The sequence below is a fragment of the Ambystoma mexicanum genome, chromosome 2p, assembly GCF_040938575.1.
Source record: "Ambystoma mexicanum isolate Mex_15411 chromosome 2p, UKY_AmexF1_1, whole genome shotgun sequence".
Taxonomy (NCBI): Eukaryota; Metazoa; Chordata; class Amphibia; order Caudata; family Ambystomatidae; genus Ambystoma; species Ambystoma mexicanum.
Genome location: NC_090923.1, coordinates 884,652,390 through 884,667,100, shown reverse-complemented (window position 1 = coordinate 884,667,100; position 14,711 = coordinate 884,652,390). Strand labels below are relative to the sequence as shown.

At 49.5% G+C, this 14,711-nt stretch overlaps 1 protein-coding gene across 1 annotated transcript in view; it reads right to left on the bottom strand.

Annotated features, from left to right (window-relative positions):
* The window catches only part of STRN4 (striatin 4), a 563,587-nt gene that overhangs the window by 203,289 nt on the left and 345,587 nt on the right, over positions 1 to 14,711 (bottom strand). Inside the window, exons 11-12 of the mRNA XM_069644583.1 lie at positions 448 to 495; positions 87 to 208 (exon numbers count right to left, since the gene is read on the bottom strand). Of these exons, the coding sequence (XP_069500684.1) occupies positions 87 to 208; positions 448 to 495 (170 nt within the window). The remainder of the gene's footprint in view (positions 1 to 86; positions 209 to 447; positions 496 to 14,711) is intronic.

Genomic DNA, 14,711 nt, shown 5'->3' with positions numbered 1-14,711 from the left:
CCACAATGCAAAGATAGGTCAGACCTAATGATAGCTACACAGGATAGAGTAAGATGAAAACCAAAGAGCAAGTGGAGGATACCAACCATAACTATCGTATGGATCCATGTTCAAATCCGGAACCTTCCAGCAACATATGCGACTATCTACTCCTCCACTGTAACAGTATTCACTGTTAGTACCCATAGCTAGCGACAGCACTGCACCGCTGGAGAAAAAAGGCAAATGTAATTGCTAAAGGTGAATTTGAAGACCGAATGGGAAAGTAGGTGGGGGGGGGGGGTGTTGTAGTTGTGCTAGTCAGGCAATCTAATGGGAAAATGATAGTGGAAAAGTAGATATGGGCATAACAATGTACAAGAACATGAACAGCAAGTAGTGTATTGAAAACAACTTACATGCAGATAATAAAAACTGCGAAGTACGAATGTTAAACAGATTACTAACCGATGTGCTCGAAAAGCATAAACTGGCTCCACATCAAGTGAAGTGGTCCTGCAACAAGAGAAGATTATATTTTATCCTAGGGTTAGGGTAAAATGAACTCCATCCAAGTCTTCCCCAAGGGAACATTTCAAAGGTCAGAAAAGATGAGATGCGCATTACTTACCGTAAAAGCATTTCTGATGGTTGTATCTGCGTATATTCACATGCTGTGCATATGGTTCGACATCCAGTGGTAACCGCGGAGTATTGCATTTCGTCTTTCGAGAATCGTAAGCGGACGTCGACATGGGCGTGCCTGTAACACTATCCCACATGTGTATTGTGCCCAAGATCCCTCGCGCGTCGAGGTCCATCCGATTATATTTTTTCGGCCGAGAGGGAGCCTTAGGACTATCTTGAGTGATTACACAAAAGAGAAAGTGGTAAGACGTCTATGTTCCTTCCATCCGAGCGGGGAGGAAGGGTGGGCACATTTGAATCTAAGCAGATACAACCATCAGAAATGCTTTTACGGTAAGTAATGCATATCTTCTGATGTTTGTTAATCTGCTTAGCATCACATGCTGTGCACAGACTAGTGAGCAGTATTCAGAGATGGAGGTGCGTTGTGAGAAGGAACAGTAGTGAAAAGATGTCTTAGTACTGCCTGTCCCACCTAAGAATCAGACCTAGAATGAGTGTCTAGGCAATAGTGTTTTGTAAAGGTGTGCACAGAACTCCAGGTTGCTGCTTTCCAAATTGACTCAAGGGGAACATTTGCAATTAATGCTATGGACGCCCCAGTGCCTCAAGTAGAATGTGCTCTAGGCTTGAATGGCAGCCCTCTCTTAGCAAGACTGTAGTAGAGTGATGCATTTGACAATCCATCTAGAGATAGTAGATTTGGAGACCGTCTCCTCTTCCTGCCACCACTGAAACGAAAAACTGATTAGTCTTTCTTAGTGGTCGAGTTCTTTCCATGCAGAACATGACAGCTCTGTATACATCCAGTGTGTGCAGGGTTCTTTCTCCCAGGCTTGAAGGATTTTGAAAGAACGTTGGTAGTTCTATCGACTGGTTCACATGGAACTTGGAAATGAATTCAGGCACAAACCTGGGGTGAGTGTGCAGAACCACCTTATCTTTGTGACTGTTATAAAGGGATCTAGGATCGAGAGCACTTGTAGTTCACTTACTCCCCTCATGGAGGTAATAGCTATTAAAAAGCAGTCTTACAGGTGAGGTCTTTAAGACTTGTTTTGTGCATGGGCTCGAAAGGAGCCCCCATAAGCCTAGCCAACACCACGTTTAGGTCTTATCCGGGAGCCAGGTTAGAAATGAGAGGGTGAATTCTCTTCGCTCCCTCCATGAAAGTTTCAATAACTGGTATCTTCCACCATGACACTTTCTGTTGTGATGTAGCGTAGGCTGAAAGCGCAGCTAAGTGCACCTTTATGGAGTTAAAGACCAGGCATGTGTCAAGTAAATTAGTTCGGTACAAAACAATGTGTGGGAGAGCAGTTAATCGGGTTAATGCTCTTTGAGTTGCACCAGAAGACAAACGTTTACATTTACTGGAATAGCAATACCTGGTGTTCGGTTTTCTTGCCTCCCTGAGTATGTCCATACATCCGAGGGAGCTGCAGGTGCCCAAACTCTGACCTCAGGAGCCAGGCCAATGTCTGTGGGCATGGGTGAAGCATCTCCTCCCTGTCTTGCGACATGTCGTATGGGCAAGGAAGTTTGACTGGAGGAGATGGGGACCTCTCCATCAGATTAGCGAACCAGGGTTGGCGGGCCCACATGGTGGACACCAGTATCATTGTGACTGGTTCCTGGTGCATCTTGTGCACAATCTTGTTAAGGAGAGTCAGGGGGAAAAGCATAGACAAATTTCCCTGACCATTTTATCCAGAGTCTGTTCCCCTTGCAGCGGTTCTGGGGGTACCTGGAGGCGTAATCTTGGCATTGAGCATTCTCCAGAGTTGCGAACAAATCGATCTCTGGGAAGCCCCATTCTGCCAAAACGTTGGGGGCGATGTCTCTGGGTAATCGCCATTGGTACTCCCTGGGCAACGGAAAGTCTCTGCTGAGTACGTCTGCCAGAAGATTGAGTTCCCCTGGAACATGTGATAACAGGAACAGGTTACATTTGAGAGGCCACTTCCAAATGTTTTGGGACAGTTCTGGGACAGTTTTGGAGAGTGAGTGCCCCCTTGTTTGTTCAGATAGTACATGGGCGTGGTGCTGTCTGAGGATCAGGATAGTCTTCCCCTGCAGATGTGTCTGGAAAGCTTTTAGTGCTTTGAACACTGCCAACAGTTCCAACAGGTTTATGTGGTTGGATGCTATGTCCGACGACCAAACTGTGCTGCTTGTTGCAGCGGGTGAGCTCCCCACCCTGTAAGAGACGCGTCTGTAGTTAGAGTGGCTTCCACTGCGGGGGTGGTGCAGGACTTCCCCTTCAAGAGGTTGTCCCTCTACCACCACTGCAGCGAGAGAACGAGGGCCGGCGAGACAACCACTAGATCCCACTGTCCGCTGGCCTGACACCACTGGCTGTTGAGCCACTCTTGCATTGGGAGCAAGCGCGCGTGAGGAACCAAGTAGATACATGATGCCATCATTCCTAGCAGTCGCATAGCCTTTCACTGGCTACATACTGCGGGATTTGAAACATGTTTTGAACCCGTTTGACCCGACTGTAGTCTAGACTGGACGTTTTCTCATTGATAAGACAATCCCAGACTGAATTAAAGATCTATCGTCTTTTGGGAATTTGACCGACATGTTTCGTAAGAGTACACTGTTATGAGCCAGTCGTCGAGGTAAGGATAGAAAGAGATGGATTGCCTGTGCAGATGTGCTGCTGCCACCGCTAGTACCTTTGTAAATACCCTTGGTGCAGATGCCATGCCGAAGGGGAATACTTTGAACTGATAATGCTTGTCTTGCATCATAAGTCTGAGGTACTTTCTGTGCGCTAGCAACATTGAAATATGAAAGTATGTATCTTTCATGTCCAGCTTTGCCATGTAATCCCCCTGTGATAGCAGTGGGATTACTTCCTGCAGAGTGACCATGCGGAACTTGTGGCTTTACAAATTTGTTCGCTGGGCGCATATCTAAAACAAGGCACATGGATAGATTCTTTTTGGGTACAAGGAAGTACACTGAATACATACCTTCTCTTACCTGTGACAGAGGTACGATTTCTATGGCTCCTCTCTTGTAGTGTCTCGACTTCGTGCAGAAGTATGCAAAGATGATCTGGTGTCAGTAGTCTTGCTCGTGGAGGTCTGAATGTTGGGGACCAGTTGAACTCTATACAGTACCCGTGGGCAACGGTCTTTAGCACCCACTGACTGTGGTTAACCCATCCCATACCGGAAGGAAAGATGTTAGCCGCCCCACGACTGGGGAGGCATGGGAGGGGACCCGAATATTCTGGGTCATTTTGAACCCGAGGCCGGGGAGCCTCTAGGGGTAGAGACACGGACCCTTCCTTTCACACGACGCTGACCCCTTTGGGGATACAGGGTGTTGTATCCGCCTTTTCCCTGTGGAGAGTTCCAATTATTTCCCGAGGAGTATTGTTGAGGCGCATTGGCCACAAAAAGGCTGTTTGGACCCAGATCGTCTTGTAGAGGGTCTTTGTGTAATTTGGTCCAGTGTTTTCAGGGTGTCGTGCTCCTTTTTGCGGTCTCCAGTGCCTCATCGACCGCCTTCCCAAACAGGTTGGATTCTTCCATGGGTTTATTTATAAGTGACGCTTGCGTCTCTGGCTTTAATCCAGAGTTCCGTAGCCACCTATGTCTCTTCAGGAGTGTGCCCTGAGCCAGGGATCGACCAGCCGTTTCGATAGAATCCAAAGTGTTCTCAAGTATGCTTTGGTTCACTTGATTGCCCTCAGTGACAGTGGTGAGGAGATGACTATGTAGTGGTTCAGGAACCTTCTGTATGCCTTCCTGTAGTAAGGCCCACTGAGCATCGGCGTAGCTGGCCAACAAGGTAATGTTGGCAGTACGTGATGAAAACGCTGCTGTGACCATGACCCTCTTCACAAGGGCGTATAGTAGTTTACGTTCTCTATTGGGGGGTGCCTCACCGGTTGACAAAGGGACCCCTGCCCTCTTTCTTGTAGTAGTCACCACCAGAGGGTCTGAGGGAGGACGACGAAAGAGTTTCTCTATTCTTGGGTTAACACCTCTTGAGAGAACAGGTGTTGATAAGGAGGGAGCCAGACGTTTAACTGAATTAAGGACAGGAATAGCCTGGCTGGCCGGTGGCTTCTCCGAGGAGATCCTCCACAAAGTCAGCTTCAGGGACAGCTTAATCTGAGGCAATCTTAAAGTTTTCAGCTGCTTTACTCAACATGACGTTGAATGTCAATTGATCATCCACTGGCGAGGGTTGTCTGGTGGGGGTGGACTGGGGAGAATCCAGAGACAGGGAATCAGGATCTTGTGGATCTGGAGACTGCCATGGTTGAGGGTTACCCACATCTGGGTTCTCCTCCCATCCCTCTGTGATCATGCAAGTCCTCAGGGTTGATGAATTCCTCATCCGGATTGTCTGCAGGAATGTCTTCTTCAGTTAGGTCGTAGTTGTATGTATCCTCTTCCAAAGATGGGTTAAAAAGCCTTGGGAATTTTGCTTTGGGGTCCACAGGGCTCTCATCCCGTGGCCTTCTCGGTGTGGGTTGTTCCGAACGGGAAACAAACCTGTCCATGCAGTTTTCAAATGTCTCTCTAGTCCAAACCGAAGACCTAGAATGGTCTAGAGGTGGAAAATGGTCCTGAACATGCTCTTTCATCATAAAACGTCGAGATTTTTGTCTCAATGTCAAAGACAGCCCTTCCTCAGCCTCAGAGAACTCCTCCTGAGGGACCGACAAGGTGGGACATCCCTGTGCTACTCTATTGGCTATTGGATGTGTTCCGGTACTCCCCTCGGGCCATCCTGACCTCGAAGAATCCCTTGACTGCCGTTTATGAGAATCGGCGGAAACAATCCTAGCTAAGCTTTCAGCGACGTCCTCTGCAGACTGGAGGCACGTAGCTTCAGCCTGCGAGGGAGTCTTTTTCAGCGGAGCCGGGGCTTTGTCTTCAACGTCAGCCTTTTTCGATGGTGCTGTCTTCAGCGGAACCGGAACCCTATCGTCGCCGGACGCCTTCTTGTGGTGCGTCTCGACGGAACCTGGTATATTAGGGGTAGTGCCCTTTGTTTTCGATGGCCCGGTCGCTAGGCGCATATGCAGCTGCGGGGAGAGCTGCCGATCCCGACTGTTGGCAGGTGCTGCCGGAACTTCCGGTGTACCCGTTGGCACTGAAGTCTTCTTTAACTTGTCCAAAGAATAACTTGGGGTTGTGTGTTTAGTGCTGTGTCCATGTTAGTCTTTGTCACCGGGGTGTGACCTCCCCATAGCAGTGCCTAAGCTGTGCCTAGCGGGGCCGGGGACAGACTATGCGGAACGAGAGCGCTCCGTCAAAAGGTCAACAGTTACGCTCACCTGGTATCCACGGGGACGCCACCAAGCCGTGGTTGGATGATTTGCACCCTCAAACCCTCTCCCGGTCCCTTGGTAATGCCTCTGGTTAAAGATGGGTCTGCAATATAGGAGAGCAGGATTCAATACCCGATTGTCTTTATGTTTTCCCACCTCCTTGGCCTCAACTCCTTCCTCCCCCTTGGGCCTTCTCCTCACCTTAATATTGTAAAAGGTGGATTCTCCGTCCTGCTCCTCGTGGCAGGGGCGCGTAGATGTGGGGGCGAGCAGCGACCAAGTTACTTCACTGGTGCAAGCCCCCTGTGGGAATCCAGGTTTGCTGCTTTACACTCTTTATATGCAGTTCTTATGTTCCCCTTAGTTCGAATAATAATGTCTTGCTTCTTTCCTTTTAGGTATGGAAGGGTATTTTGGTGTTGTCATGCAGTTTGAAGATGAGCATGGGCCGGTAGACGAAAGCGCAGTGTGCGCGATGCTGTCCGGTGAGTAATGCGTGATGTGCAGTGCTGTTTCTCCTTTCTATTGCTAACCTGCATCTTCTCTCCTTGCAGGTTCCGATGTTCCTCACTGAGCGCCGTAATGTTCCAGCAATGATACTGACCAGGAGATGACTATCCAGGTAAGAATTGTGTGGCTTTCTTCATTCGGGAGGAAACGTGAGTAAACGCTTACTAATGCTGTATTTCTTTCTCCTCTTTCCAGGAGATGGTATTCCAGGATGCACGCGGTGCCGGATGATGGAGTTCGTACCTTCACGTGAGTGGAACTGAAGTCTGCGATGAATTGAAGGCAGGATACTGTTCCAGTTAAGTTTTTGTAGTGTTCTTTCTCTCTCTGCAGGTCCTTGGTTTCAGGTAAACTGGCACCAAAGAACTGGACACAGTGAACGTTACGCTGCCCACAGCAGAATAACGCAAAGCATGTTCTGCTGTTTGGGTGTGGTTAAATAGTCTCAGGTAAAGTAGTCCAGGTAAAATAGTCCCAGGCCTGCCACACCCAAAGTAGTCCACGTAAAGTAGTCCCAGGCCTGCCACACCCAAAAGACTAGACCGCATAGCTCAGTTCTTTGTAACTGAGCTATGCGTGTGCCTCCATGTTGGCTGTACCAACCCCACCCCCCAAATCAAGTTAGTCCCAAGTAAATAGTCCCATTCCAATGTTGGTCTTCATGATGGTTATGAGCAAGGCGCCAAAGGCGCCAGGACTGACTCCAAGAGTCTTGGATGAGGTTTTAAGGCCTTTGACCTGGCCCTACCTGGAAGGCTGACTTGCTAGTGAGGGCCAGGGGAAAGGGTCATGACAACAACCTCTGCTTCGGAGGTCCGATCGTCACTCTCGCTGTCGTTACATTCGGTGGCTGCGGCGGCGGGAGAAAACCCGGCCTTCGACATACCGTAGGCCGCCCACCGATTGACTCCACGCTCCTTTAATGTCTTAGAATGGAGGAGCTTACAAGCCGCGCAGCATGTTTCCTTGTGAAGGAGGGGCAAGCACCGGTTGGAACGTCTGTGCTCATCTTTCCAAGGAAATTTGCTCTTACAAATAGGGCAAAACCCAAATGGAGGCCTCTCCATAGCAGAGGATGGGTAGCGTGACGAAGACCAAAAGGGAAAGCGGAAGGAAAGGGAAAGGCATTCTCAGATTGTACAGAATGTCCACTCCAACCCCACTCTCCCTACTGTGTAGGCCGGCGGAAGGCCCGGCCACGTGGTTGGCAGTGCCGACTGAATCCTGTCCTATGTTCTGAAGGTCTTCGGCGGAGATCTGGAACAGCCGTCGAAATAGGGGATGGATAGGGTGAACTATTCGACCAAAGGTCGAGGGGACAATAAGCAATGTCTTTGATGAGCTCTGCATAAGGCAACCAGTATGCTGGGCAGAAAAAATAAATCCAAGGGACCTCGACACGTGAGGGATCTTAGGTACACTACATGTCACGTAGGGATAGTGTTACAGGCATGCCCATGTCGACGTCCCCTTTCGATTTTCGAAAGACAAGATGCAATACTCTGCAGTTACCACTGGATGTCGGACCATATGCACAGCATGAGATTCTAAGCAGATTAACACATCAGAAACTAAGTTTACTTTCTCCCTACCCACATCTTCAGTACACAGTCAATTACAGACAACATCCTCATCATGGATGATGCACTTTTGGTTGGACCCAAAGGATGAAGTAATATAGTTCAGAGTTAAGTCGACAAGCTGAACCCCTCTTCTACCTGCACCGGCTGCCCATATTTGAGGCACGTACTGGATGCCATGCTCTACTTCAACCTTTCCCCGTCTAACATGACAAGGACCTCAATGCCTTGGTGAGACAGATTCTGTCCTGACCCTCATAAGTTGTTGAGAATGCTCATGCGAGCCACCAACTGTGTTCAGATGGATAGTCATAATCCTGGGGGTGGGCTGCAAGAGGCCACCCTATTATGAACAGGCAAGACACTGAAGGCAAGCCAAACGCAGTCAAGGTAGGGTAGCAGAATCAACAAAAGAGGGGCCACTCCGTGGGGGCGTCGGTCTGCCCATAGGGAAACATAACAGTCAGGGGCACATGTGTATTGTATCAAAACAAAAAAGGGTGCTGTTACGTAGAGGATTGGTCACTTGGATTGAATCCTTCAGGCAAAGTTTCCTAGTCCAATCCGTTTTTCAAATGAATTTCATGTATACATTCAATCACAGGGAAAAAGAACACAATATCAGCCCCAAGTGTACATTTTTTTGCATATTATTAATAAATATTGAAGTATTTAGTATGACAATTTTACAATCAAAAAAGGAAGAATAAAAAAGGAAAAAAAGAGAAAAGGGAAAACAGCAAATAAGACCCAATTCATAGGGGCACACTTGATTATAGTAACATCTACATCAACATATTTTTGATCACGTATATAAAATATATACAATTAGCACGAATAAGAGTGAAGACACCATTAATTGGAAAAGGCATAATTACAAAGATACTTAGACATAATTGCTTCAAAACACAGTGAATAAGAAAAACCAGCTCAGGTTGGCCGTTATGTAGAAGAAAGCGCACAGAGCCTGTGACATCTACACTCTAGTTCTGTTTTCCTCCCAATTAATGAAGAGGTTTTCTTGAACCCAGACTCTGTAATTAGTTCGGAGAACTGGTTTTGAAATGAAGGAAGGAAATGGATCCTTCTTAATGTTCCAGGGTCAACATGATTCTTATCTGGGATCAGGTCTGCCAACGCAGAAGGGGGAGCGCCGAAGAAACCAGAGAGAGTTCCTTCAATTGGTGAACCTGCTGTTATTCATGGTCCATGATTGCATTATGGTCTATAAAAAAACCTTCAATCCCCTCTTTTAACAATGTGTTTCGGCGGTGTAAACAAATTCAGAAAAGAAATCCGCCTTAGTCAGGGCAGTGGGTAACAGGACCCTTAAACATTTTGAGGTTAGAGCGCAAGACCTTAAAACCGAGTCAGACTTCGGATAAGATCTATGAAAATTTAGAGTTGGAGAGGCCATTAATGTGTGGCATTCATGGGTAATCCAACAAGTGCAATGCACCTGTATTTCTAAAAATCGGTATGTTCCAGCTGTCCGCAGTCTGGTGAAGCGTGTGGCTGGAGGTGCCTCTCAGAGGAGCAAATCCTATTCAAAGTGGGACTGAGGGGGCAACGAGGGAGACCCAGTCTCCTATGCAGAGGTCTGCCTGGAGTGAAGGACTCCCATGATCAATTCAGGCGCGGTGCATCTGGAAGTTTGCCGAAAAACTCCAACTGGTAATTCTCAGGGGTGGGCGCTGCAGAGCCCCAAGTGCTGCAGAACACTGGTAAACCCAGGAAGGTAGGGTAGCAGAGCATTAAGACTTCGACTCATGAGGGATGCGAGAGGGGTCTATGCCAACAATGAGAGAGACACACAGCTCTATTAAGGAGAATTTTCATTTCTGTGCTAATTCCCTTCAATTCTGGAGACCACCAGCTCTTTTGCTGCACTTTAGGACTTCCCCCTCCAACCCTGGAGAGAGAGAGACCTTTCTCACTCATGTGTTTTACCCGATTTGGATTGTGTGTTTTCACAGTTTTTGGTGTCTGACAAACTTCCTAGGCATCTGCTTTTTGTATGGTGACAGCACCTTCAGTGCAGTGTCACTGAGGAATCCCTTTATTTTTCTTATACGGTTTGAATACCTTTTCTTGTCTGAACTACAGCTCCCAAGAACAATAAAGTGAAAGATTTTACTTATCTTTTCTCTTTGTATGTCCAGCACACACCATCTTATGTGGAGAGCTGGGGGGAGGAGGAGGAGGGGGGGGGGGGATTACCTAGTAGCCCGTTACCCTACGTTCTCATGTAGCATTTTTATGTTACCGTCACTACTTTTAATGGCTGGTAGCAGTGGTTTAAATGTCCTACCATTGTTTTTTCTACAGCAGGCCGAATCCTCAGCTGCAGTATAGCAGCCATGGGTGACCATTTTGTCAAAATGGACCGTCTTTTTTCGCAATTTTCCATTTGCGAGGTCTTTCTTGGGTTTTACTCTGCACGTCAAGCCAGGTTTGAGCCCTTTGTTCGTTTTGCCTTTGGCAGGCTTCAGTACTGAAACCCGCCTCTGGTTCCAGTGTGTCTGGAAGGGCAGGAAGTGAGGGAGTTTCCCAAAACTACCCTGTCCTTTGTCTTTAGGAATGCCTAGCTGTTTGAATGACTGCTAGGCTGTGCATGAATGGGAGAAACCTGCTTAAAAGGTGAGGGTTTTGGGACTGAAGACAGTGGGAAGAACGACCAGACGATGAAACAGTGACCGTAGCTTGCTGCATCCTCCTGGACCTTTGAATTGCCTGGTAAGCCCTACTGCTGTGGTAAAACACCTTTTTCTGATCGACAATAAAAGCTCTGGAAGGGACGACTTCTTCCCTTGGGTTAGTTGGACCAGCTAACCCCTAGATAAACTCCACTGGACCATCTTCCCGACTGGTGGTACTTCTCCCCAGTACCCTCCAGCAGCAGGACAACCAGAGCTTAATAGCCTCACCAGAGGGCAGGACTCGAGTGAAGGAAGACCAACCGTTGACAGAGATCTGCGGTGGTGCCGTTTACCGAGCCCTGAAACAACAAAGTGCTGCTGATCTGAAAAGAGCCTGTAGCTGCCCCTGACCTCCGAATTGCTGCCGCAGGAGTCCTCCAGACGTCCTCCCTCTTGTCCCCATGACTGAGGCCCAGGGACCCAGGATCTGCATCATTGCAACCAGACAGAAGCCACCTGTACCACTTCAACAGCCTGTGACCCACCAGCAATTTTTCTTTAACAAACTCTCTAACTTTGTGCAATACTTCATTATCTAAGAAGCGCCTCGGCTCCATAGACTGCTCCAATTGACTTTGGCTGTACGGGCTCCCTGCAGACTCTTCTAATCCATTTTACTTTGATATTTACTGATAACTTGGTTTTAAACTATTACTGGGAAAGGTTTTTGTCTAGACTTCATTGAAGATTTAAATGTTCACGTGCCCTGAGAAACAGTTTAACCTTTTTCATTCCCTTAACCATTCCCTTCTAACAACCTCAGAATCTGCAACTCTTACTAGAGATATACAAGGGATACATTGCTCACCGTAATCTTATTTCTGATGCTTGCATCTGCTTAGATCAGATGCTATGCATAGGCCGACATCTAGTTGAAACTGCGGAGTATTGCAGTTGTTTTCGAAACTCAAAAAAGGGACGTCGACAGGGCGTGCCAGTAATACTATCCCTAGTGCGATGTCCACTGTACCCATGGTCCTTCACGCGTAGAGGTCCCTCAGATTGTTTTGTTTCTACCATGAGGTAGCATGAAGTGTATCGGGAGTATAGGTGTATCAAAGCAGATAAATCTCATTAAACATCTGTGGGGAGGCCACCAGGGGGCACAGGCAAGATGGCAGCCTGATCCTTCTGCTCCCTGCGAAGCCCCGGGAAACTAGCAGAGTCATGCAGAGATCTATCTTCGGATCCCAGCAGACCATGAGATTCGGGTGTCTGAACCCGTAAGGAGCCCACCGGTCCTTCGAAGATTTGAGGCCCCCCCAGGTCCAAGATCTCATGGCACGCGGCGAGGCTTCCCCCCACCCCATGCGGCTCACCAGCACCAACAGGAGAGTCGACCACGGAGCTTCTCGCTGGCTTGAAGGGGGAGGAGCCCAGCACCCCGCCGTGTCCGCTCGCACAGGGATGCTACCGCGGAGGAGCCCTTCCAGCTTTGAGCGGGCATCCGACTGCGGCCCGTATCGCCTTCTGCTCCGGGAGGCAGTGTGGAGAGGTGCCGCACGGCCCTCCAACTAGTAGGAGCAACGCCGTCCTTTTGCGCTCCCCGCGGGGACATTGAGGTACAGACCTGGGCTGACGTTGGAGCACGCCCAGGCCCTTTGAGGCAGCAACACAACAGGGCTCTTAAGAAGCCTAGGCAACCACACCCTTCTCCCAGGAGGGCCCCCCCCCCCCTCGTGACCTAGGCCGAAGCGGGTGGGCACCTGGACTCCCTCCCTCCACCCAGAACTGAACTTCGGGGAGCCTGGGCTGGGTGGATACCAGCCAGCACCATCTCGGCATACTTTGGTCCCCCCAGCCAGACCCCACCACCAACTTGGGCCGACGCGGGAGCATGCCCAGGACCCACACACGCCCCTTTTCCCCTCTCCACCCATTTGAGCCACGGGTTTTGGAATGCCCATCTAAGTACATAAGAGGACATGAGCCCTGGGTCCATCCTTGGGCCCACACGAGAGACATCGGACCGGCTCCCCAGCACCCTAGACTCGCCGGGACCCGCCTTGGGTCACCCATGCAGGCAGCGGTGATTGGGTGGGCCCCAAGGAGACCGCCTGCCGGGCTGACCCCATTCGCTCCCCCACCAGCCAGGGCTCGATACAGAGGTGCCATTAGTGTCAGGTGGGCCACAGGCAACCCCATGGAGATACTGCCGCCCCGACCCTCCTCAACACATGGGGGAGGCGCAGGGGAGATAAAGACGATAAGGTGCTTTCAGAGGCAGAGAATTCTTAACCTTTGAACCTAAAGATCCCCCGGTAACCCACAGTGGTGACTTAAAGGGAGCCCCTAATCAGCCCCAGGGAATCAATCTGAGCCCAAGACACCACCGGCGACGATTCCTTGACAACTGGAGAGATCGGGAACAGGGGCAAAATAAGGTCTGAAGGGAAGTGTCGACCCCAACCCTCCTGTGGAAGAATAGACCCTGGTGGTGGGGAGAAACCACGAGGAACGTGAGGAAACCAAGGCCGCTTGGGGTGAACGGCACCTCATGAGTTGGAAGGAAACTCTAGCCAAATACCAATTTACACCAGGGCACCCAGATATGGACACTGGTCCCTCCCCCACCCCAGACTTGCATGCCATCCAAGGCAGTATCCAAACCATTCTGGACGAAATAAGAGGGATGCAGTCCGATATGGGGGCTAAACTGGCTGACCTCACCGCAAAGGTTTCAACGTTGGAGGACCGAATCGAGGGGGTCAAAAACAATCAAGCCTCCACCGACCTCCGAGACACAGACGGAGGCTAGATTCAAGGAGATGCAATGCCACAGAGGACCTCCGCCTGAGGGTCGATGACATGGAAAATCTCAAAAGGAGAAATAATCTATGGCCTGGTGGAGGCAGAAGGAGACTCAGGAAGGCCTGGAAGCCAAGGAAAGGTACAGGACATCAGGATTGTCCTCGGAATTGACTCTGGGGAAACTGTCTTGATTGACAGGACCCACCGAGTGGGTGGAGGTTTCACATGTTGCCACGGTTGGCGAGCGGTTTTGTCTGGTAAAGGTGGGAGGGGAAGTGCAAAGTTATATGATGGGAGGCACGAGAAGTTATGTAGCTCAAAGTTTTCAAACGTAACCCCTAAGTTCAAAGGGTGTCTTGGGGCCCGCAGGAAACGCAGCCCCACCGAGGGGCTCAAAATGAGGGGGCTGAACTGCTTTTGCATGGCCAGGAAGGGGGTAAGAAGGGCAGGGGGCCCTCGAGGGACCCCGAGTGTAATTGATACTTGGGGACATCCTGGAGACAAAGATGGGAAGATATGTTATGTTGTTAGGGAAATTCCCAGGGCCAGGGTAGCAACCCTGGCGGTTCATCGACTAACTCCGACGCCAGTTGGGCGAAGGAGATGAACGCCTTGATGGATGGGTAAGGGGGGGGGGGTTGGGGAGAGGGGAGGGCGACGGGCAAAGGGAACACGTCATGGAACAACGAGTTACGCGAGGAAACGGACCATGGGGACCACACTTATTCAAAAGGGCATGGGTAGCGACTACCATGGTTGAAGGTCGAATCGGCACGCTCAACATAAAGGGCCTAAATTCCCAGAATAAGCGCTCCCTTACAAGCAATATGTTTTGTAAGCAGAAACTGCTCGTTCTCTTCTTGCAGGAAACACTATAGGAGGGGGGCGGAGTCGACGATAAAAGTGAAGAAAATAGGCAGGAATTTCTGGGCCTCCCATAAGTCTTCCAAAAAGGAGGGGGTGGGCATTCTCTTGGGTAAATCAATGCATCTTAGCAAGGTGGAGACGAAAAGGGGCTTTGGGGGCAGATTTCTTGGTATAAAGGGGCTCTTTCAGGGCAGCCGAATTACTTTGGCCACCTTATATGCGACCAACACCGGTCAGGTCAAATTCATCCACAAGGTATTTCAGGTCATGGGCGGAGGGGGCAATGATTCTTGGTGGAGACTTTAACCTCATCACAGATCCCCGGCTAGACTGGTGGACCGCTAAAGGGGTAGGGACAAAGGAACCCACAAA